This window comes from Trachypithecus francoisi, unplaced genomic scaffold, assembly GCF_009764315.1.
Source record: "Trachypithecus francoisi isolate TF-2019V2 unplaced genomic scaffold, Tfra_2.0 Contig01436, whole genome shotgun sequence".
Lineage (NCBI taxonomy): Eukaryota > Metazoa > Chordata > Mammalia > Primates > Cercopithecidae > Trachypithecus > Trachypithecus francoisi.
Genome location: NW_022681430.1, coordinates 2,358,706 through 2,382,902, shown reverse-complemented (window position 1 = coordinate 2,382,902; position 24,197 = coordinate 2,358,706). Strand labels below are relative to the sequence as shown.

At 36.3% G+C, this 24,197-nt stretch overlaps 1 protein-coding gene across 8 annotated transcripts in view; it reads left to right on the top strand.

Moving 5' to 3' along the window:
- The first annotated feature begins 672 nt into the window (after positions 1-672).
- LOC117091908 (protein FRA10AC1) overlaps positions 673-24,197 on the top strand; it is a 36,872-nt gene continuing 13,347 nt past the window's right edge. For 2 of the 8 annotated variants that reach the window (XR_004440569.1, XM_033224864.1), the window contains exons 1-11: positions 673-783; positions 3,666-3,742; positions 5,366-5,461; positions 5,590-5,635; positions 9,136-9,212; positions 11,447-11,530; positions 12,098-12,182; positions 17,054-17,099; positions 19,106-19,219; positions 20,359-20,401; positions 22,884-23,002. Coding sequence is in view for 7 of the 8 variants with exons in the window: in XM_033224864.1 (XP_033080755.1) it covers positions 748-783; positions 3,666-3,742; positions 5,366-5,461; positions 5,590-5,635; positions 9,136-9,212; positions 11,447-11,530; positions 12,098-12,182; positions 17,054-17,099; positions 19,106-19,219; positions 20,359-20,401; positions 22,884-23,002 (823 nt within the window). In the remaining variant the exon portion in view is untranslated. Of the gene's footprint in view, positions 784-1,220; positions 1,609-1,991; positions 2,112-3,665; positions 3,743-5,365; positions 5,462-5,589; positions 5,636-9,135; positions 9,213-11,446; positions 11,531-12,097; positions 12,183-17,053; positions 17,100-19,105; positions 19,220-20,358; positions 20,402-22,883; positions 23,003-24,197 lie in introns of those variants that run through there. The other 6 variants (XM_033224874.1, XM_033224903.1, XM_033224911.1 and 3 more) reach the window with 6 other exon arrangements.

The following is a 24,197-nucleotide window of genomic DNA, read 5'->3' as shown; positions in this document are numbered from 1 at the left end:
GGAAATTGGATATGAGGTACAGGTCTGTTTAGTTTTATTAATAATAAAATAATTATGTATTTACCAAAAAAGAAACTGCTTGACAAAATAATTCAATATACTATAACGTTAAATTGTAAGGCTTCCTGTTGCTTTAACTTTTTTTAGTAAATGTTTTTGTTGAAGTATAATCTGATTGCATTTTGGAATAATTTAATTTACAATAATTTAATTTATCTTATAGCCTTTTAAGATCACATTCACTGCAATGGGTAAAGCAGAATGTTTCCATAATTTATTGTTGGGGTTAGAGACTTGAACTGATAAGAATATCGTTATCTACTGTTTAGGGCAAAAGATGTAAAATGAGTGTGCATTAAGTGCCAAGGTTTTCTCTAAAAAGGGCCCACTGTAAAAGTCAGAGGCGTGCCAGTTCAATTCAACAAATATTTAATTAGCACTTGTGATTTCCAAGGCACCATTTTGGGTACTGAGGAGGGAGCAAAAATGAATAGCTGCTAATGCCAGCGAAAGACAAGACATGAACCAAGCAACTAGACTGGAAAGAGTGGGGCGTCATGATGTAGAAAAGGCAAAGCATAGGAAGAACCTAGTGGCGCTTAAAATAATCCAACTTTTCCTGCCTTTCTTCTTCTTTTTAAGATTCTATTTTGGATCCCTTTTCGCATGTGCCAGGTCGCTTGTCGGCAGAGAATCCTCAACCCTGAGAAATCTCTCCTCCCTATTCTTTCTTTCTTCACAAATTCGATGAGCTCTTCTGCCATCAGCACTACTTTTGGAATGGTATCTATTGTGTGGGTGGTGAAACGATGGAAAGATATTTTTGTTCTAATTATGAGAACTGTTTTACTGGGGGAAGGAGGGAGAGGCTGATCTGAAGCGCTGATGAGATGCTCTGCGAGGATCCTCCGAGGAGGCGTTACTAAGGTTACTAGAGAGAGGACGGCAGGTGATTAGGTAGGGTAAAACAAAATATATTTTCAAATGAGAGGAGTGGGCTGAGCAGCAAGCAGTGCCAGCGGTACTAGATGCCGGATTCCCTAGAGGGGAAAGGAAGGCGGTCCAGGGAAAAACTGGGAGCCGCCACTTGGCGAAAGCTGGAAGCCTCTTCGTCCCCTTCCGGGCTGTTTCTCCCGCTGCCCTTGTTTCCCGTAGCTGTTCTGGCTGTAGCACAAGATCGGAGCACACGGGGGACGGTGCCATTTAGATGTAACACGTGGTCGTGCAGGACCGGAAGTGGTGCCCAGTCGGGACCCGTAGGGAGAGGCGGGTAGCGGCCGACGGCGACGGCCGTTGTGCGGGGGCTGCGCGGCCGGGCGCATGGGACCTGTCCTGCAGCGGCTCTCTGAGGCTGTGGGTCGTCGCTGCAGCTGCCGGGAAAGAAGGAAACGACGAACTTGGCACGCAGGGAGGAAGGGAAAGGGTGGGTGACGAGGGCTGTGGGTATGTTTGGCGTCAGGGAGAAGGACCTCAAAACTTGCTTTTCATGTAGTACTAGCTGATTGTTGGCTTTGGTTTGGTTTGGTTTTGGATGACAGATTCTGGAGACACCTGGCATCTCCGTTCTTGAGTTTCTGCCGGCTCTTGTCAGTTGATTCGTTGCCTGAAGTGAGTGATAGCTTTTTAGTTCAACCAGTGAGTTAAGAAAGGTATGGGTTGGATGAAGCGGCCAGCTAATAAATAAATGGGAGAGTGGGAGCAAGAGTAGGACGTGGTGTCCTGGGGCGAGGGACAAGATGATGATGATGATAGTTAACATTTACTGGGTTTCACTATAGAAGACAACGATAAAACCTTTTAGATGAGGTAACTCATTTAATCTCCATTCCTATGAGGTCAGTCATCTTACTAGCCTCTTTTTATAAATGAGGACACTGAGGCTTGGAGAGGTTAAGGAACAGGCCCAAAGAAAGACAAATGGAAAGTGCAGAGCCAGGCTGTGAATTCTAGTAGGCTGATCTCAGAATATATCTCTAAACTCCACGCTACAGCTGTCCCCCATCAAGATGGAAAGAAAGTGAGGACATAGGACAAAGAGTGAGAGGACAATATGGCTTGAACAGATGTGATAAGACAGCTGGAGTTGACCTTAAAAAGGGTGTAAAATCCAGGTGTGTAAGGCAATAACAGATGTAAGGGAGGGTAGAGTTGGAACTGTGGCTTTCTAACCTTCATCTCCAACCTTAACTAGCATCTTCCTCTCTAGGATTTTAGTGGGACAGAGAAGAGAGGTATATATCCACACACCTAAGTTTGAAAGTTGAGTTACAGACTTTAAAGGTTGTTAAAGATTTAAACAACTTAAAGATTATTTCTCGTAGCTACCTTGTTAAGTCCAGGGAGATGGAATGACTTATTCAAGGTAGCCAGGACTAGAAACATGTCGTTTATCCTAAATCCAATGCAATGAAGTTTAGGGAATTCTTTCCTCTTCTTCCTGCTGCACTTGCTGTCGTTATATTAGTTTTAATAATTTGATATATCATTTAACCTGGACTGTTCCTTCCAGCCATGTAAATTAGTTATTTATGACATCAAATAGTCAAATAATCCATCCATCCATCTTAGTGTGTGTTCCAAATTCAGTGTAAAGCTGGAACCAGGAACTTCTTCCAATACAATTGAGTGACAACTGACGTCTTCCAGCATTTCTAAGAGTTTCAATTCAAAAATGAAGTCCCAGCATTTTGGGAGGCTGAGGTGGATGGATTGCTCAAGCCCAGGAGTTCAAGACCAGCTTGGGCAACATGACAAAACCCCTTGTCTACAAAAAAAAAATTTTTTTAAGTTTGACAGGTGTGGTGGTGCATTTCTATAGTCTCAGCCTGTAGAGGCTGAGGTGGGAGGATCAGTTGAGCCCAGGAGATTGAGGATGTTGTGAGCCATCAAGGTGCCACAGCACTCCAGCCAGGGCAACAGAGCAAGACTCTCCAAAAATAACTAGATAAATAAAATGAAACAAGAGAAAGCTGGCTAGTCCAAAGGGAAAGGTGGTTTACCTTAAAGAAACTCAAAAGAAAATGGAAATCTCTACATATGTTGAAAAAGATTACAGGAAAATTTTCATCAATTGATGATGTACTGTTCATAAGTGCTGTAATTCTCCTGGAATATAGTAAATCATATTCCAGAGAGGAAATTTGGAGTAGTTGAAATTGTGGGCACAAGAATCAAGTAGAGCAGATTAGCCACTTACTGGATTTGTAAAATAGATTTACTTAACTTTGATTACTTCTTTCCTAAATGAAGATAACTTTCTAACTTGCAGAATTAGAAGCATTGTTTGTAAAGTACTTAACACAAATGTCTGGAACAAAGTTGGTAATAAACACACAGTGATTACTACTACTCTGAATCAAAAGTGAAGCATTGCTAAACCTTGTAAGCACTCACTGCAGCTTCTAGGCCTGGTTTTCAGTGAAAAGATCAAAGAGTAGCCTTCTTTGTTCACCTAATGACAATTAAGGGTGAAAAATGTTGATGCATTTTCTGAAAGATGTGTCTCTTATTTAAAAGTGAATGAAAGTTTTAGATGGCTAGTTGGCCTGTGAACAGGAATCTGCCCACAATGATCCTTTAAAACTGTAACTTATTTTTGAATTATTCTGTTTCCTGGACAATTGGCAACCTAGATTCTAAATAGCTGACTTTGTACTCCTTTACAGATGCATGGTCATGGAGGCTACGATTCTGATTTTAGTGATGATGAACACTGTGGAGAATCCAGCAAAAGGAAAACAAGGTAAGTAATTTTTTTTATTGATCTGTTTTTCACATCCTTTCTAGATTAATATGAAGTATAAATAAGAGTGAAATTTTCAAATTGTGTTTACATGTGAAGACAATTCCTCTAGTGAATGAATTTTTCATTAAATTAATACATTGGTTAAAAATTGGAGAACAATTGTGGGAAAAATAAAACATTAATTCTGCGAAGGGGTTTATTGAAAGGGAAAGAAGAGTTTCAGATTTCTGGAATCTTTTCAGAAATCAGTGAAACCTTTTCATTGCATATATTTTTCATTCAACTGTCAAGGACTGTTTATTTGCAAATGTAGCTCAGAAGGGGCTTGAATGGTGGTCTCTTGCCAGTACTTGCCTTCAAAGTGAAGTTAATATGGAGGATGAAAGTATAATGCAGCACAGTTCTTACAGATACATGAATGAGCAAACTAAGAGGTCACGGGAAGAAACGCAAGAAAGGTTTTATTGAATTGCAAGAAACAAGAACTCTTAGCACATAAAGCCTGTGCATTATAAGCAGGATACGTCTTGGTGGAGCTGCTGTGCGTAGGAGCATTGTTCTTAGCTTTCAGTGCATAGAAACTCAGTTTTATACTTTGACTCAGGAGTGGTTGACTGATGTCTGCTAACCAGATTTACACACCAGGCTGTTGACTAATTTTTGCTAAGCATACTTATAGAAATTGGCTTATTATTTCACACTGAGAGCAATATATTAGGCATACTCACAGGGTCTGAACATTTTTGTAGGATACTCAGTCTTTGCAATAACTCAAAGGATAATATTATTATAACATTTTTGATGCTTTACATTTTCTAGATTTTTCATTCAAAAATATTACTTTGTAAGAACAGAATTTGAGCAAATCTAGTTGGATACTCTGCTCCAGGATTATATTCATCACTATAACTAGGGCTGATTGTCTATGCCAGGGTGTCCAATCTTTTGGCTTCCCTGAGCCACGTTGGAAGAAGAAGAATTGTCTTGGGCCACGCACTACAGTGGAGCACACACTATTGTGAATCTGTTGGCTCATACTGTTGGCCTGGAGCAGTGCTGGGCCTGCATAAAATACACTAATGGTAGCCAGTGAGATTAAAAAAATTGTGAACAAATCTGTTAATGTTTTAAGAAAGTTTACAAATTTGTGTTGGGCCACATTCAAAACCATCCTGGGCCACATGAGGCCCACGGATTGGACGAGCTTGATCTATGGTTTGTTTTCTCTATAATCAGCCTTGCTTTTTGCTTATTATTAATTACCAGAAACTTCCTTATCACTATGTTACAGATAGAGAAATTAAGAAACAAAGATAAATAATCGAATCTTATTAAGATTAAAGTAGCAATTGACAGAATTAGGATTTGAATCAGGAACCTAGGTGATATAACACTAGAGTCCATGCTTTTGTTAGTTTCATCTTCCCCATGTTATGGGTATTAACGTTAAGGTATTAATTAAGCTATTTAAGGAAATGTAAAATACCTCATTAAAGATCAGTGAGTCTTCTTAAAGCTAAGACTTATATTCTTTAAAGTATATTCCAATTATGAAAATATAAAGAATTAGAAAATAACATTTGGAAAAAATGAACTCTTATTTTCTTCTTAATATACCAGGACAGTTGAAGATGACTTACTGCTCCAAAAACCATTTCAGAAAGAAAAGCATGGAAAGGTGGCCCATAAACAAGTTGCAGCGGAATTGCTGGATAGGTATGGTATTTCAGTGTCAATTCTATTTCTTGGTTTAAGTTGCTTCATCAATTATGGACTAAAGGGTTTGATTATGTTAATTTGAACATAGACATTTTGAATTTTCTTAAAACAATTTGTTTTAACAGGGAAGAAGCAAGAAATAGAAGGTTTCATCTCCTAGCTATGGATGCTGTATCCTTTTTGTATTTCCAGATTTTTATAACTAGTAGAACATTTTAAAATCTGCTTTTTTGTTTTATAAAATCTTGTGAAGTCAAATAGGTCTTTTTATATTTAAAGATAAGTATTTAGTGATGTAGGATTTTGCCGTTTGTACTTTTGGGTACAATTCTCTTTTACTAATGTATGGGAAAGATTTAGAGACAAAAATAATGAAACATATTACTAGTACTCTATAAATAGGTTTATAAAGTACATGAATCTGCAAATATATTTTCCTAATTGTTTTTTCAAGCTTTCAACATTTCCTTTTCCTATACTTATCTTTAGTCTCATTTTAATTTATGCTTTTCCTACCTGGTTCTTTGCTATTTAAGGTCTCTACAAAACTTGTATTTAAAATTAGGTCTATCCAGCCTGTCCCTGGATCTAAGGAAAAAGTAGAAATAAAATGAGGCCTGCCTGTGGACTGTCCTCAGGCCTGCCATGGCTTTAATTTTTAGGCATGACTTAAAGCTATCTTTAAGATAAACCCTGCCTTCTGGTTATAGCCATTTCTCAACTCAGTTTTTTAATAAGACTGGCTCATGACGCTTAACTGCTACACTGGCCATCCATACTGCTGTTGAGAATATTGGAGAATTAAAGAGAGACCAAGCAAGAACTGAAGTATCTTTGGGTATTTATTGCTGTGATCAGAATAGGGAGAAGGAGACAGTGTCAATTTGATACGCCCCCTACCTATAATCATCTGTTTCACTGTGTTATTCCAATATTTTTCTTTAAGTTATAGAAGTACCATTGTGTCACTAATTGATTTATTTCTCTTATCTCCTAACCCAGTAGCTTAGCTTTTCCATGGATCTCATCTGCCATTTGTTCCTTTAGCATTTAAACATTTGCTCTGCCTTCTCCGACACCCACTGCATTGGGGGCACCTAGTTATAGCCTGGTGAGAATGAAAGTATAGCCACTCCTTTTCTGGCTAGGTGGAGATGGAGCCACAGTTTTTTTGTTTGTTTTTTGTTTTGTGTTTGAGGATTTATTTTATTTTTTTCTTTATTTTATTGTATTACTTTAAATTCTGGGATACATGTGCAGAACGTGCAGATTTGTTACATAGGGTATACATATGCCATGGTGGTTTGCTGCACCTGTCAACCCGTCACCCTCGCCCTTCCCTGCCCACAGGCTCCAGTGTGTGATGTTCCCCTCCCTGTGTCCATGTGTTCTCATTGTTCAGCTCCCATTTGTGGGTGAGAACATGCGGTGTTTGGTTTTCTGTTCCTGTGTTGGTTTGCTGGGGATGGTGGCTTCCAGCTTCATCCATGTCCCTGCAAAGGACATGCTCTCGTTCCTTTTTGTGGTTGCATAGTATTCCGTGGTGTATATGTACCACATTTTCTTTATCTAGTCTATCATTGATGGACATTTGAATTGGTTCCATGTTTGCTATTGTGAATAGTGCTGCAGTAAACACACATGTGCATGTATCTTTATAATAGAATGATTTATATTCCTTTTGGTATATACTCAGTAATGGGATTGCTGGATCAAATGATATTTCTGGTTCTAGATCCTTGAGGAATTGCCACATTGTCTTCCATAATGGTTGAACCACTTTACATTCCCACCAACAGTGTAAAAGCATTCCTGTTTCTGTACAACCTTGCTAGCATCTGTTGTTTCCTGACTTTTTAATAATTGCGATTCTGACTGGGAGCCACAGTTTTCTCTGGGTTGTTTGACAAGAGTAGAGTAGTTATTGTCTAAAAGTTGTCTTGCTAAACTGACTCTTGGTCATTTGGTTAGAGAGAACAGGCTTTTGTTGAGGCTTTTTTAGTCCGTGCCTGTTGGTGTTTCCAGGTTGTCAGCTTCTTTACCTCCAAATCTAGGATATATGAGACAAAAAGAAAACCTAGGGAACTCGCTATCATGTCATACCATAGGTCTTCAGGAGGTCCCTAGTGGTGTGCCTTCTTCCCTCTACCTTTTAGAGTGTTTTTATGTTTGATATATAATGTACAAGGATTTTAGTTGTTGTTAGTATGAGGAATAGGGAGAAGTACATCTTTGCCTACTCCATCTTCCCGGAAGCAAAAGTTCCACCCACCACCTGTTCTTGTACATAAAATTATATTGGAATACAGCCATGCTTCATTTATATGTTGTCTTTAGCTGCTTTCATGCTAAAATGGCAGGACTGAGCATTTGCAACAGAGACCATATGGCTTGCAAAGCCTGAAATATTTACCATCTGGCCTTTTGCAGAAAATGTTTGCTGACCCCAGCTCTGATAGGTTACATGACTTGCCATGGTCATGTGACCAGTTAGTGGTAGATCAAGAGCTAGAATCCAGATCTCCAGATATTTGGCTTTTCTTTCTTTCTCTCTCTCTCTTTTTTTCCCCCCAAAATAGTAACTGGTTTGTTACAATATGAAAATATCACTTTCTGATTAAATTGTCTGTTAGTACACATTATGATCAGTTAAATCACTATATATCTTTAATGTAATAGTCACAGAGTATTGTAGAAGGCGAGGTTAGCTATTATATGTTTGGCTCTAGAGAGAGTGCTGTTGAGCTTTTTAAAACAGTAAAATGCTCATATATTTTGTTACACTGCTTTGAAAGTAAACATGGCATTTTATTCTTTGAATTTAAAAGACTATATAAAAACTGATTTTTTATATTTGCTTTTTTTGAAAGTGTAATGTTAGGATTTCATGTTATAAAAGTTGCATCTTCTACTTAGAGGCTTTATCATTACTAAAATAGATAAATTATATTTTATGATAATGAAAGATAAATTCTACTCTACTTTTAGAAACTATAATTTTAAAATTTTTCATATTGTGATTATTAGAATGAGTGGTGGTAGGAGGCTATATGCAGTTCAGCAATAGAATAAGAAGCTGTCTTTCTCCCCAGATGGAGATATATTTTTATCACAAGAGTAGTATATGCTTGAAAAATATTCAACAGAAAGCCTCTACTTTGCAGTCTTCACTTTCAACAATATATACCCTTCTAGATTTTCTGAATGTATAAGCATGTATACTATGTGAATACTTTTATTTTTTATTTTTATTTATTTGTTTACTTTTTTGAGACAGAGTCTCGCTCTGTTGCCCAGGCTGGAGCGCAGTGGCCTGATCTCTGCTCACTGCAAGCTCCGCCTCCTGTTTTCACGCCATTCTCCTGCCTCAGCCTCCTGAGTAGCTGGGACCACAGGCACCTGCCACCACGCCCAGCTAATTTTTTATATTTTTAGTTGAAACGGGGTTTCACCATGTTAGCCAGGATGGTCTCGATCTCCTGACCTCATGATCCACCCACCTCGGCCTCCCAAAGTGCTGGGGTTACAGGATGAGCCACCACGCCCAGCGGTGAGTATTTTTAAAAAAACTAAATAGACTCATACTATGCTTTTTTTACCCCCAATCAACAATATATTATGACACCAAACAACTCCTGAGAGAATAAAATCCTTAATTTTTTGCATTTCAGTATCAAAGACATACAAAGTTTGTAAATGACTATATTTTATATTATGGTGGCAAAAAAGAAGATTTCAAGCGTTTGGGGTAAGTATCAGGAAGTTTACATAGAAGGGAATGTGGGTTATGGAGAACTTTAAAGACCCACAGCTACTGTGCCTTCTGATTCTGTCATTCTTCCCTGATTTCTATTCCAGTTTGCCTTTTTTTTTTGTTTTAAGATGGAGTCTCACTCTGTTGCTCAGGCTGGAGAGCAGTGGCTTGATCTCAGCTCACTGCAACCTCTGCTGCCGTGGTTCAAGCGATTCTCCTACCTCAGTCTCCCGAGTAGCTGGGATTACAAGCTCCTGCCACCGTGCCTGGCTAATTTTTGTATTTTTAGTAGAGACGGGGTTTCACCATCTTGGCCAGGCTGGTCTTGAACTCCTGACCTCGTAATCCATGCGCCTTGGCCTCCCAAAGTGCTGGGATTACAAGCGTGAGCCACCTCGCCTGGCCCCTGTTTCTTTTTTATCTTATAAGGTAGAGATACCATCCACAGGTCCTAACTGAGTAGCTCTTCATGAATCTAATTTCTTTGAACAGGCCTCAGGTAGACTCTATACATGCTGAGCCGGGCACAACCCTGGTGATAAAAGGATATGTGAGGTATACCATGTGTCTTCTTGGCAAGGATCTTTGAAATAAGGAAATTTTTGGACCTTAATGTTTGGGATTGCTTTTTAAAAGATAGGTAAACAAGAAATCTCACTCTAGCATTTCTTGCATATCAAAGTCCTTCCCATGTTTAAGGCTCTTATATCAGAACTTCTTGTTTTGTTTTGTTTTTTGTTTTTGTTTCTGTTTTTTTTTTTTTTGAGAAGGAGTCTCGCCCTGTCACCCAGCTGGAGTGCAGTGGCGCGATCTCGGCTCACTGCAAGCTCCGCTTCCCTGGTTCACGCCATTCTCCTGCCTCAGCCTCCAGAGTAGCTGGGACTACAGGCGCCTGCCACCACACCTGACTAATTTTTTTGTATTTTTAATACAGACGGGGTTTCACCGTGTTAGCCGGGATGGTCTCGATCTCCTGACCTGGTGATCCGCCCGCCTCGGCCTCCCAAAGTGTTGGGATTACAGGTGTGAGCCACCGCGCCCGGCCTTGTTTTTGTTTTTTTAATTTTTATTTTTATTTCAATAGTTTTTGGGATACAGGTGGTTTTTAGTTGCCTGGAAAACTTCTTTGGTGGTGATTTCTGAGATTTTAGTGCACCCATCACCCGAGCACTGTATGCTATTCCTAAAATGTAGTCTTTTATCCCTCACCTCCCTCCCGGCCTTCCCCCACCTTAAGTCCCTAAAGTCCATTATATAACTCTTTTGCCTTTGCGTCCTCATAGCTTAGCTCCCACGTGTAAATGAGAACATAGGATATTTGGTTTTCCATTCCTGAGTTACTTCACTTAGAATAATGGCCTCCGGCTCCATCCAAATTACTGCAAAAGACATCATTTCATTCCTTTCTGTGGCTGAGTAATATTCCATGTTGTATATGGAATTAGTCTTCAAAATATACACCACATTTTCTTTATCCACTCATTGGTTAATGGGCACTTTGGTCGGTTCCATAGCTTTGCAATTGTGAATTGTACTGCTATAGTGTCCACAGGTCTTAGAACTTCTTAGTTTTATGTGAGTTTTTTTTTTCCCCTCTAACAATTTTCTGAGTTGGCAGCGCTCTGAGAAACTTTAGTACCATCTCATTTACCCCCAATTTATCTCCCCTATCAATTTATCCTGTATCTCCCAACAATCACTTTTTTTTCTTTTTCTTTTTTACCCCCAGACTGTTAGCATTTTATTTTAAAAGATCAATCCCTTTGACTCTCTTCCTCCTTTACTCAGTCTTCTACCTAGGAAACTGTAGTAAAATGAGATATGGAAAACTTTTCATATTTTTTAAAATTAAATCTCAGCAGAGTGGTGTTTTATAGACTTTTGGTTAGATTCTGAAACTTATTTTCATTCGCTTTTCTTTATTCATTTAGTGTTTAGTCAGGTTTCTCATTCTAGCTTTGGTAACTTAGCACCGTTTGTATAATTGAAACCAATGCTACAGACGGATTCCTTATGCATTTAACTTGCTTCTGTAGTACTTTTTTTTATAAGTACATTTTGAAAATACTGAAGTATTTTTATAAATATATGAACAAATATATATACTCACAAAAGAACTATATTCATGTATTATATTTTTAATAAAATTTTCCAAAACCTACAGAGCTATTTAACCTAAATTTGACTACTTTTGTTTTTGTATTAAATTAAAAAGTTCTGTTTTCCAGGGAAAATGACAAGACAGACTTGGATGTTATACGAGAAAATCATAGATTCCTATGGAATGAGGACGACGAAATGGACATGACTTGGTAATTAGCCATCAGAGGCATAATGCATCAAATGCTTTAGTCCTGTTTCTCCTGTTTTCTGAGTGGTTTTTTGTCACTTCGTCAAGGTGTTCAGCCCCTTCATAGAACAGTTCAGAATCAAGGACATAAAATCATACCTAGGATTATTTGGTTCTTTTGGTAATTTTTGGCAGTTTTAACTGACTTCTCATTGTTTGACTTAGTCTTCAAAAAAAAACATTGTTTTTTACAGTGTGTGTTATCTTGTGATATGCTATTATATGCTGCTGCTTTAATTTTTAAAATGTTTTGGAAAAAAGTCATACCTGAAAATGTTTTTTTAAATTCAAACATTACAAAGGGTAAACAGTGAAGAGTGATTCTCCTTCTCATTTGTGACTGTCATTCTCCAATTTCCCTCCCTGAGTGAACCACTTTTAATAGTTAGTATCCAGATATTCCATGCACATGTAAGTAATAGTTCTCTTAAAACTTTAATATTTATGTCATATGTATTCTTTGACATCACTTGAAAGTAGCAAACTGTGGTGAGTTTCTAAATGTATAATTATATTTTTATGGATCTAGGGAGAAGAGACTTGCTAAGAAATACTATGATAAATTATTTAAGGAATACTGCATAGCAGATCTCAGTAAATACAAAGAAAATAAGGTATGCTTTCCACGTATTTATAGAAAGAGGTTCTTATTCAAGTAAAATATTAACTTTTATTATACTATCATGCCCTCCCCCCACATTATTCTTTTAAAGATGCTAATTCTAGACTCAGTTGTCCTGCATTTATGATGTGTCATTTGGACCATTTAACCTCTGCAGCTGTGGAGTTTACAAAACGCCTTGGAAATTTAGAAGGAAATTTATGCTTTTTTTCTTTTGTGAGCTGAGGCATGAAAAGTCTAAAATTAAACACAAGTGGGTATTGGATCCTGTTTCATCCTGACTCTAGTCTAGAGCCTCTAGTGATTGTGATGAATGATTTAACTCTACAGAATAGTGTCTTATTTCACAGATGATGTTTGCAATTGATAGATTTTAAAAATTGATTACCATTTATAGAGATCCAGATGTACATCTTCTATTACGTAAATGTCTATTATAGTAAAATTAACATTTCAATCAGTGCTAATTAGTAATGGCAGATTTCCTTTCCCACTTTACATCTTACTTTAGTTAATATTTTTAGTTTTGGTTGGCTGTGATGGCTCATTCCTGTAATCTCAGCAGTTTGGGAGGCTGAGGCAGGAAGATTGCTTGAGGCCAGGAGTTCAAGACCAGCCTGGGCAATATAGTAAGACCTTGTCTCCACAAAAACTAAAAAAAATTAGCCGGGTGCATGCCTTTAGCTCTAGCTACTTGGGAGGCTGAGGTTAGAGGGTTGCTTGAGTCCAGGAGTTTGAGGCTGCAGTGAGCTCTGATCATGCCACTGCATTTCAGTGTGGGTGACAGTGAGACTCTAAAAAATAAAAAGTTATTTTTATTTCTATCTCTAACATCAAATTATAGCTGGAAAAGGTGACCCAGGAGCAGATCTCAGTTAGAAATGTGAGAGGAGGGAATGTTGCATAAATATGTATTGTAGATACTGTATATTTGTATTAAGACAAAAACCTGTTTAAAAAGCTATCTTACATTTATGTATCATGAAGATTTCTTTGTCATTTAAATCGTTTGATCTCATTAGAACCAGGTTGATTTAATAATTTTTTCAGTAGTGCCTTTAGTAAGTGTGTTGCTTCACAGTTTCTTATAGAAAATAGTAATAATGTTCATTTTGTATACCCTATTTATAAACTCATGTACTTAATATAGCCCCAAAACTTCTGTTTCTTATAAACTAGTTGTGGACTCTAGTTCACAGCTGTCTTCTCTGTACCACATCTGATTCAAAAAGCATCACAGTAATTGGAGTTACCTAACGTTACTATATTATAAATCAAGTGTGAAAATTATCTCTTTCTAGGAGCATGTAACAAAGGAGCTTTTTCAGCCCTGGCTTATTCATAAATTGTTCTTAAGTTGTTGTTTTTTTTTCTTTTTTTCTTTTATTTTTCCCCACTTCCTAATACCATCATAATTCTTCAGTATTTTGTTTTTGTTGTTCAGTATCTATTGAAACTGGACGAGGTACTGTGGATTAATAGTACTCTTCAGAAAAAACTAGTCTAGTTGAGGGGAGAAAATATACATAAATAAAAATCAAATAATTGAGTTCTCAGTTTTTTAAAAAGGAATACCCCTAGAAATCGTACTTTAAAGAGAATAAGCTTGAAAAAAAGTGTATTTTCCTGCTAGAACATGATGAGTGATTGTATTTGAGGGTAAATGCAGCAAGAAATCAGATATGACTCACAGATTCTGAGCACGGATGCTGAGAAAAATACAGAATTTGGAGGGTGATTTTTTTTGCTGGAGGGCAAGAGTTTAGTTTTGGTATACCATGTTTGAGGTGTTGGAGAAAGAGTAATGCCTTTGGTTCCCTCACTAGGATGCATTTTCTCTTCCCTTTATTTATACAAAGACAGTGTATTATTCACTTAATTAAAGACAGCTCCTAATATATACAGTAGATTCTTTTAGAGCATTTTTAGTGAATTTCCATATTTGCCTCTTACTCCTATTCCTTTCTTTATTGCATTTCCCCTTTTTAGTTGGATCAATGTATCATTGATAGGTCCAGCTACAGGGACAGAGAACACTCCCCGAAAAAAACCACTGGCTTGAATGAGCTGGAAAGTTTATTTTTCGTATACATAAAAGTTCAAGTCGATGGTGATAAAGTCAGAATCCTTGTTTACTGCTTGCATACGTGACCTCATTGTGATGAGTGCAGAGTGAGAAGAAAAGGAGGCTCGGCACCAAATCCTGAATAACTTCAACTTTAATCCAAACTAGGACATTTATGTCAGGAAACAATATACAGTCTTTAACTAGTAGGATATAATGTAATTTGTTTTGTTACATTTATTATTTCCTCATAAGATTATAACCTTCTTGTTGACACACTATTTTAATAATCACTTTTTATCCTCAGTGGAATGCCAAGCCCAGTAGGTAGTTGCTTAATAAGTTATTTGGTGAATAGATTAATGAATGAAGAAGAAAGTTTGGAAACTGTTACTGTTACACTTGGCTGTGCTTCAGTAGACATCCTCACATATGTTGGATGCAAGCAATCTCCACATACATATATATAGGCTAAAAAATAGAATTAAACAGAGTTATCCTGAAATTTTATTTTTTCCCCTAGATTTGGAGGATTTTATTTTTGTTGGGTTTTAATCAGAATATTTTGAAATATTTTGAGCCTTTATTTGCATTTAAAATACAAAATTGCCAAATTCAAGTAATAGATTGATGATTTTTTTAAAAAAATAATTGAAATTGCCAGGCACAGTGGCTATTGCCTGTAATCCCAGTACTTTGGGAGACTGAGGTGGGAGGATAGGTTGAGGCCAGGAGTTCGAAACCAGCCTAGGCAATATAGTGAGACCTTATCTCTATAAAAAGTAAAATTAGCCAGGCAGGGTAGCACATGCCTGTAGTCCTAGCTATTTGGAAGGCTGAAAACAAACAAAACAAACAACCCACAACAAACTGAAGTTAGCCAGGCATTGAACACTTTATCTGAATCCTCTGTCTTACTATAGCAATCCTGTGAACTTAAGGTTGTTACTATTTCCATTTTTATACATGAAGAGGAAGTACAGAAGTTAAGTAACTTTACGGCCGGGCGCGGTGGCTCAAGCCTGTAATCCCAGCACTTTGGGAGGCCGAGACGGGCGGATCATGAGGTCAGGAGGTCGAGACCATCCTGGCTAACACGGTGAAACCCCGTCTCTACTAAAAAAATACAAAAAATTAGCCGGGCGAGATGGCGGGCGCCTGTAGTCCCAGCTACTCGGGAGGCTGAGGCGAGAAAATGGCGTAAACCCGGGAGGCGGAGCTTGCAGTGAGCTGAGATCCGGCCACTGCACTCCAGCCTGGGCGACAGAGCGAGACTCCGTCTCAAAAAAAAAAAAAAAAAAAAAGAAGTTAAGTAACTTTCCCAAGGTTAAGACCTAATGAGTGACAAGAGCTTCTTGAGTTGGGTACAGGTATGCATGTTTCTAGCCTTGAGTGGTTTTTTGTTTGTTGTTGTTGTTTTTGTTTGTTTTTGTTTGTTTTGAGACAGGATCTTGCTCAGTTGCCCAGGGTGGATGGAATGCAGTGGCATGATCATGGCTCACTGCAGCCTCCACCTCCCGGGTTCAAGTAATCTTCCCAAGTGTATTTTTTGTTTGTTTTTAATTTTTAGAGCATTTTTAGGTTTACAACAAAATTGAGCAGAAAGTACAGAGTTCCCATATACCCCCTGCCCTCATGCATGCCTAGCATCCCCTACTGTCAGCATCCCACACCAGAGTGGTACATTTGTTACAATCAGTGAACTTACATTGATACATCATTATCATTTGAAGTCCATAGCTTACATTAGGGTTCACTCTTGATATTGTACATTCTACTGCTTTGACAAATGTGTGATGATGTGTGTCTACCATTATAGTATCATAGAGAATACTTGCACTGCCCTAAAAATCCTCTGTGCTCCACCTGTTCATCCCACCTTCCTTCCTAATCCCTGGCAACTACTGATCTTTCTACTTCATCCATAGTTTTGCCTTTTCCGGAATATCATATAGTTGAAATCATATATATGTAGTCTTTTCAGATTGGGTTCTTTCACTTTGTAATATGCACTTAAGTTTCTCCATGTCTTCATGGTTTGATATTTCTTCTTACCACTGAATAATACTAATTGTCTGGATGTACCACCGTTGTTTATCCATTCACTTAATGAAGAACATCTTGGTTGCTTCCAAGTTTTGGCAATTAGAAATAAAGTTGCTGTAAACAGCTATATTTAGGCTTTTGTGTGGACATTAGTTTTCAGCTCATTTGGGTAAATACCAAGAAGCATGATTGTTAGAGTCTACTAATTACTATTCTGAGTGCTTCATATGTATTATCTCATTTAAACCTCTTTAAACCTCTATGAGTACCAAGGAAGTAGGTACTCATATTTCTACTTTACATTTATGAGGAAGCTGAGGCAAAAAGAGATTAAATAATTTGCCCTGTACTATACAACTGTTAAGTGGTAGAGCTAAAATGCAAACATAAATAATCTGACTCCAAAGGCTGTACTTTTTGTACTAGAATATACTACCTCTTTACTATACCATAACCTCTTTTTTTCATGTCAGTCTTATAGAACAGGACATCTTATTTGTTAACTTAGGTATCTTGTGGTCTGGCACCTATAACTTTTAAGCTATCTTAAAGTAGTTTGTTCTTAACAGATAAATTGCTAATTGTTCAGTGTATTTTCTTCAAATCCTGTAAGAAGAGAAAAATCTGTCATGGGAATTACATTTATTTTTTAGATTGGTGAATGTGATTGTTGGCTCCATGTTTAGATGTCTGTATAATTTAAATTTAATTTAAATTTACATTGACATAAATGTAATTTTTTTTATTGTCAGTTTGGATTTAGGTGGCGAGTAGAAAAAGAAGTAATTTCAGGAAAAGGTAATTCTTTAAAATTTTTGCTTTTTAATAGGATAAACTTATTTTGTTAAGCTTCTGAATTGGAGTCATTAAGATCATTCCTAACATATACAAGAAATTCTTATCTACAAAAGTAAAATTAGAGAAGGTGAATTCATGGTACATTATTAGCAAAGGTCAGAATATAATGCTTTAATGATTGTTACCATTATAATTTTGCCTTTAGAGCATTCAGTTGAATGTTCTATGATTTTCTAAATATGTAGAAAATATTTAACAAATTAAAGATTTCATAGCAAGACAACTTTCAACAAAAAGAAAGCGTTATTCTTTTCCATTCTTTATTAATTTTTGGAATAATGAATTGGTATTACTGTTTTCAGCCAAATCCACATTTTGAAAGTAGAAGTATCATTTTAAACCCAATAGAATTTTGGGTCAGGCTAGTACTCATTTTTGGAAGTCCCTGAGATTGAGCCCAAATACTTAGTCTAATAGCAAAAGACCAGACATTTGGTAGGCAATCAGTAAATGCTTTTTATATGCATTATTGTAAATCTATTCATAACATTTTTCCTGGAAATTGTGTATCTCCATACTGTCTCTTGCTATAAAATTAGCTCCTTACTGAGTAATTGCATTTTGAGTGTTAAAGTACTGAAAACTATGTAGTAGCATTAAGGAAATAATTTAAAACTTACTTTAAAAAATATTTTAAATGGAAAGATTACATTTTTAAATGATTAAATATTTATGTTATTGTAGCTCATATATATCTTCCATAAATTGGATGTGTTAGTTGTGAAATTGGATATGCCATGAAACAACATTAAGGAAAAAGAATAAATTTAAAGCTATTTTAACTTTTCCTAGGGTTATACTTTAGTGTATGTTTTTATCTAAAATAATGAGAAATCCTGAAATGTCTATCACAATTTTAAGATGTACTTTTATTGAATGAGATTTTCAGGTGAGTTTATAATGTTACCTTTTAAAAAAAATTGATGGGTAGTCTCTAAATTCATATAACTGAATAAAGGACTAGTTAGGGAAGGAAAAGAAAGCTACTGTTGTGATTTCTTTTATAAAGTTATAATTTTGTTACTATTTTAACAACAAAGTCTTACCTACTAAAAATATAGATTTAATAAAATACTCATTTGGAATGAGTTTAAAAGGCTGATTTAGAAATCAGTCTTTTTAGGGTGTAATTTTCTAAATTCATTTTGATAATTTCTTAATTTTTATGAAAAAAGATTTGCTGGTTACAGATTCGCTCCTGTTGGTGCAAATTATTATGATATAAATTAATAAAAGTTTGTCTTGTCTTTTTGCCAAAGTAAATTACTGTTGAGTCGTTTCTCTTTTTTTCTCTCAGGTTATCAGTCTTTTTTGGAGGTTTTAATATATTGTGGACATGGTGATGTGGGTGATGTTAATAATAGTGTCAAGTTATACTAAAATGTAGAGTATCTGGTTTGACTACATATTGTACTTTGCCTCAAAGTGCTAGAATTTTTAATTGTGTTTTCAAGGCCATCTGTGCTAGTATTTAAATGTCATTATGCTAATACTTAAAAATATTAATTTTATTATGACCATTAAATATTGAAAGGTTTCATCCAGCTATAAGTGCGTGTACTTTGGAAAGTGTGTTTTTTTCTTTTGGGGTATTTGTGAGTACATTTTTTATTTGTTTGTTTGTTTCCTTAAACCAACTTTCTGAGAAATATGTCCATTCTTTAATACTGTCTTTCCAAAGTATAAGATTCCCTAATAGGGAGTCCTTAAAATGTCTATCTAAATACAGTCTATCAAGCAAGAATTCTGTGACTGATTTTTTTGGTAACAGTACTTTGATTCGATACTTGTTTACAAGTTGGTTGAACGTATTACTCTGGTCAGTTTTTAAAGGCTGACTATGGCTAATTTACATATTTTAGAAGTGCATTTTAGGGATAATACTAGATCATATAGATAAATATTGTCACCAACTACCATAGCTAATATTCCTTTCCTTTCTGCAGGTCAGTTTTTCTGTGGAAATAAATATTGTGATAAAAAAGAAGGCTTAAAGAGTTGGGAAGTTAATTTTGGTTATATTGAGCATGGTGAAAAGAGAAATGCACTTGTTAAATTAAGTAAGTTGATTTTAGGGGGGATACGATTGATTCTTCCAAGTTTGTCTTTAATTAAAAAAAATATATATAGACTTTAAAATTCGAATACAGTTTTTAAAATATCTTTCTGGAAGTGCTCTTTTTTCTTGGAGCTTCCCAAAGTCTCAACTTTTGAGCCTCAAATTTTTACATTTTTAGCATTACAATGGTGTTTCAGTAAAAAGAATTCTAATGTCAAATGTAAACTGGTAATTTGTAGAGTGAGGCTCTGTCTCCATTAACGTGAGAATGCCACCACATTACATAGCTAAGAGGCACAATATCGGAAAAGGCAGTGTAGAAACTCACATTAGCTGATTACTCAGTGATATTGTTGTAGCACAGATAATAAATAAATTCACTCTGTTTGACAGTATTAATAAAGAAAAACTTTAGGAAGGCGTCATTATTCTTGACCTCAGTCTTAAAACCATAGGGAATAAATACTGCAGAATACAGCAGTTTCCCTTAGGATGCATGTTTTAGAGTCTGTCATTCTTTTATTTATTTTTTAAGCTAGTCTTCATGTGTCAGCTGTTTCTCTCCCTCATCATATTATTGCCTTTAGCCTTCTCTGGGTTCTAAGTAAATGTGTCTTGAGAGTTTTCTGCTCACACCTAATAAAAGTCAAGAATGTCCCCACATGCTACTTATGCACGTCAATACAGACTGGTTTCTGAGTTCCTTCTGGAAGTCCTCAAGAGGAAAAGTCAGCCAGTGTGAACTGAGATTAAGGGGGGAAAAAAAAAGGAACTATTTGAAAAGTTCCTTTGCGTTTGAAAGTTCTTAGAATACTTCAGAGGAAATGACTATACCCACATTATTATTAGATATCTTTGATGTGAGACACATGTTAACGCGCCTGTGGAACACAATTTGTTTTTAGAACAAATTGACAACACATTTTTCTAAAATAATGTTAGAATATTTTCAATTCCTCAAGAAATCTAATATTTGTATTATATGTATGTGTGTATATATTTGCATTTTTGAGGTGATGAAGGTCGGATTGTTTCCCCTCTTACAGTAATGGAATATAAAGTGCGAATTTATGATATTAAAGCTAGATTAGCAGTGTGGTTATTCAAAATCAACCATTCATTGGTGTCTTTTCTTTTTAGGGTTATGCCAAGAATGTTCCATTAAATTAAATTTTCATCACAGGTAATGTCTTTTAAAATGCCATTCTTAATGTTTGGTAATCCAGGATATAGCCATTTACCTGCACTAAGTGTCTAAATGTAGACTTGGGTGGTTGATGGTTGAATTGGTTGATCATGTAGAAAATCTGGCGTTGTCGTATGGCTACGTAAACTAGGGGTTTAGAAGTCCACCATGCCCTATTCTTGCCAAGCAGTTTTAAATGTAAAGGCCTAGGTGGGGTGGTAGATGGATGTTAGAGTTTTTAGTTTGGAGCCAATGTCCTGACACTTTAATGTTAGAAATTACGTTGTAAAGCAGACTTCATAAAGCGGTTCTTGTGTCTCATTTAGACAGTGTTTTAGCTGGAGTTTGCTGTTCTTACAAAGGATTAGACACCTCTATGCTCATTTTAACGTTAATATCAAGGACAGACGCTGTGGCTCATGCCTGTAATCCTAGCACAGTGTGGGAAGGCCAAGTTGGGTGGATCACTTGAGGTTAGAAGTTTGAGACCAGCCTGACCAACATGGTAAAACCCTGTCTCTACTGAAAATACAGAAATTAACTGGGTGTGGTGGCAGGTGCCTGTAATCCCAGCTACTGGGGAGGCCGAGGCAGGAGAATTACTTGAACCTGGGAGGCGGAGGTTGCAGTGAGCCGAGATTGAGCCACTGCATTCCAGCCTAGCAACAGAGCGAAACTCTGTCTCAAAAAAAAAAAAAAAAAAAAGAAAAGAAAAGAAAAAAAAGTTAAAATCAGGCTTTTATTGAATGAGCTTTACTGTATCTGCCACATTGAATGTGTGGGAATACCAGTGACCTGCAGTCATGGGGTTTGAAATCAGACCTGGGTTTTTAATCTCAGCTTCTCCACTTGCTAGGCTTCCTCTTGGACAAACTGCTTAACCTCTGTAAGACTTAATTTTATCACCTGTAAAAATGAGGCTACTCAGGCTATTGTGGGGAATAAATGAAAGTGCATGTAAATTGCTTGCCACAGTAAGTGGCATTAAAGATGTTCAGACTGATTCTTTGCAACTTGCCTTTGTGATGGTCAGGTTTTATGCCCTGAATAACAGTTAAATTAGTTCAACTTTTGCAACTTTATTAAATGTATACATAAGCATATTAATTTTAAAATAGCTTTCTTTTTTTTCAATCACATGGGTTGTCAAAAAAATAACAGCTTTGTCATAAATGTGCCTATATAGTACTTTAGCTATTAAAAATAAATGTTAAATAATATTTTTAATTCTCAAAATTAGCAGAATTATTTTTATTATTTTCATTATTCTTTATTTTTTTGAGACAAAGTCTCACTCTATTGGCTGGGCTGAAGCACAGTGGTGTGATCATGGCTCATTGCAGCCTCAGCCTCCTGAGCTCAAGTGACCCTTCCATCTCAGCCTCCAGAATTGCTGAGACTACAGGTGTACATCACCACACCTGGATAATTTTTTTTTTAAGTTTTTGTAGAGATGGTGTTTCCCTATGTTGCCCATGCTGGTCTCAAACTCCTGGACTCAAGCAGTTCTGCCTCAGCCGCCCAAAGTGCTGGGATGATAGGCATAAGCCTCCACACTGAGCTGGAACTTTTTTAGATTACTGGAATGGCCTAAACCTTGATTTCCCCTTCCCATCAGTGATAGTGAAAGAAACCAGAGATTTGTTTTGACCTTAACTTTTGAACTTCATTTCAAAATGGAAATGATTCTTAAAAAATAGGCAAAAGTGGTTACTGCATTAAATACTATTATAGCATTTGGTATATGTACTTTAACTTGGAAAATCTACTGAACAAGTTTTTTGAAAGTAATCTTTTCTTTGTCTCTATCCTCCTTGCCAGTCCCAATTTCAGCATTATCACCTTTTCCCATTTAGTATTTTTTTAACCTATTAAAATTAAGTAATTGCTTGCCAACCTTGTAAACCCGGCCTAAAAGAGATAAAGCTGCAACAATAAGAGTATAAATTATAAGTGGCCTGATGTTGATATATGAATTAACAATAAGCCCTTTCCATTTTCATTCCATTATGCTTTTACTATATTCCTTTATTCTTAAGAGAAGAAATTTCTATTTACTGGTGGCTTAGAGTTGTTCAGCAGTTTCACCTTATTTGTGCTTTTTTAACATGTAGGTGGATATGGATTATGTGAAGAGAAATGAGATTTGTTCTTGTAATTTTGTTTTAAAAGGCTAAGTGATAGAACATAGAAAGAAGAAAACATACAATTATAATTTGTATTTACTATAGTTGTATACAGAACTTACAGAAAATAATTATTTGTCTCAATGTTAAGACTTTATTGTCTTACAGAATAGTTTTAATTAATATACTAGCCTAAAATATTTACAGACTCACTTAACATCCCTTATTATATAAATCACATTTAAAAAATAAGTATTTTAACTGATTTTGGGTTTTTGTTCATATGATGGTTTTTATTTTTGAAAAGGTCAGATGGAAAAGTTAACTTTAATTTTGTATTGTTTAACACAAAGGAGAAAAGAAATCAAGTCAAAAAAAAGAAAAGATAAAACCAAAAAAGATTGTGGAGAGTCATCATGTAAAAAATCCAGATTATCTTCTGCAGAAGAGGCCTCCAAGAAAAAAGATAAAGGTAAAAGGAAATTAAGATAAAGCATCTACTCACATTTATGAGCATGAAATATAATCTGCCGTATTTCATTCATCTAATTGGTGAATGCAGTTAAAATTTCATTTTATGGTAATTGAGAGGAAACTGACTGAGGATTTAGATATGAACTTAAAGTGACTTACAGGAGTTTTAAGAACTCCTCTAAATTAATTAAGAGTTAATTTTAGTTCATTTTTGGCAGATAGTATAATATTGCCAACAGTTTTCTAATTCCTGGCTTTGTCACCTACAGACTTGTTACTTTGGATAAGTCACTGAACTGCTTTATTTCTCTTATGTGTATGGGGTGAGGTGAATATCTGGCCTTGATGCTGGTCAAGCTTATTGTGGAAACTCAAATGAGAATGTGAAAGGCACTTTGATCAGTGCCTTTAAACAGTCTATAATGTATAAATCAATATAAAATTATAATACTGATTTTATTTATAATGGCCTGTGTGGTTTTTTCACTAGTTTATGAGTTTCTAGAAATGAGAAAAATTGTCATGTATCTGTGTTCTCAGAACCTAGCATAGTGCTGTGCACATATACTTAGAACTGCCTGCTTTTTCCTCAGCAGTCCTTAAGCTCTCTAAGACTCAATTTCTTTTTTTTTTTTTTTTTTTTTTTTTTGAGACGGAGTCTCGCTGTGTCGCCCAGGCTGGAGTGCAGTGGCCGGACCTCAGCTCACTGCAAGCTCCGCCTCCCGGGTTTACGCCATTGTCCTGCCTCAGCCTCCCGAGTAGCTGGGACTACAGGCGCCCGCCACCATGCCCGGCTAGTTTTTGTATTTTTTAGTAGAGACGGGGTTTCACTGTGTTAGCCAGGATGGTCTCGATCTCCTGACCTCGTGATCCGCCCATCTCGGCCTCCCAAAGTGCTGGGATTACAGGCTTGAGCCACCGCGCCCGGCCAAGACTCAATTTCTTTATGTGTAAAATGGTCATGATTCCTTTTAGAATTGTTCAGAAGTTGAAATGAGATAATTCATTAAGCAGTTTGCATAGTACTTGGCACATATTAGCTATTACAAAGGTTACTTCTAGTTGCTTTTTTCGTCCATAATAGAGTCAAATCGGCTGTAATTTATAGTGAATCATACTTAATCTAGATAGGTAATTGAATTAGATTCAAGCCAATGTTAATACAATATTTGGACAGGAGAGGGCTCTCTCGC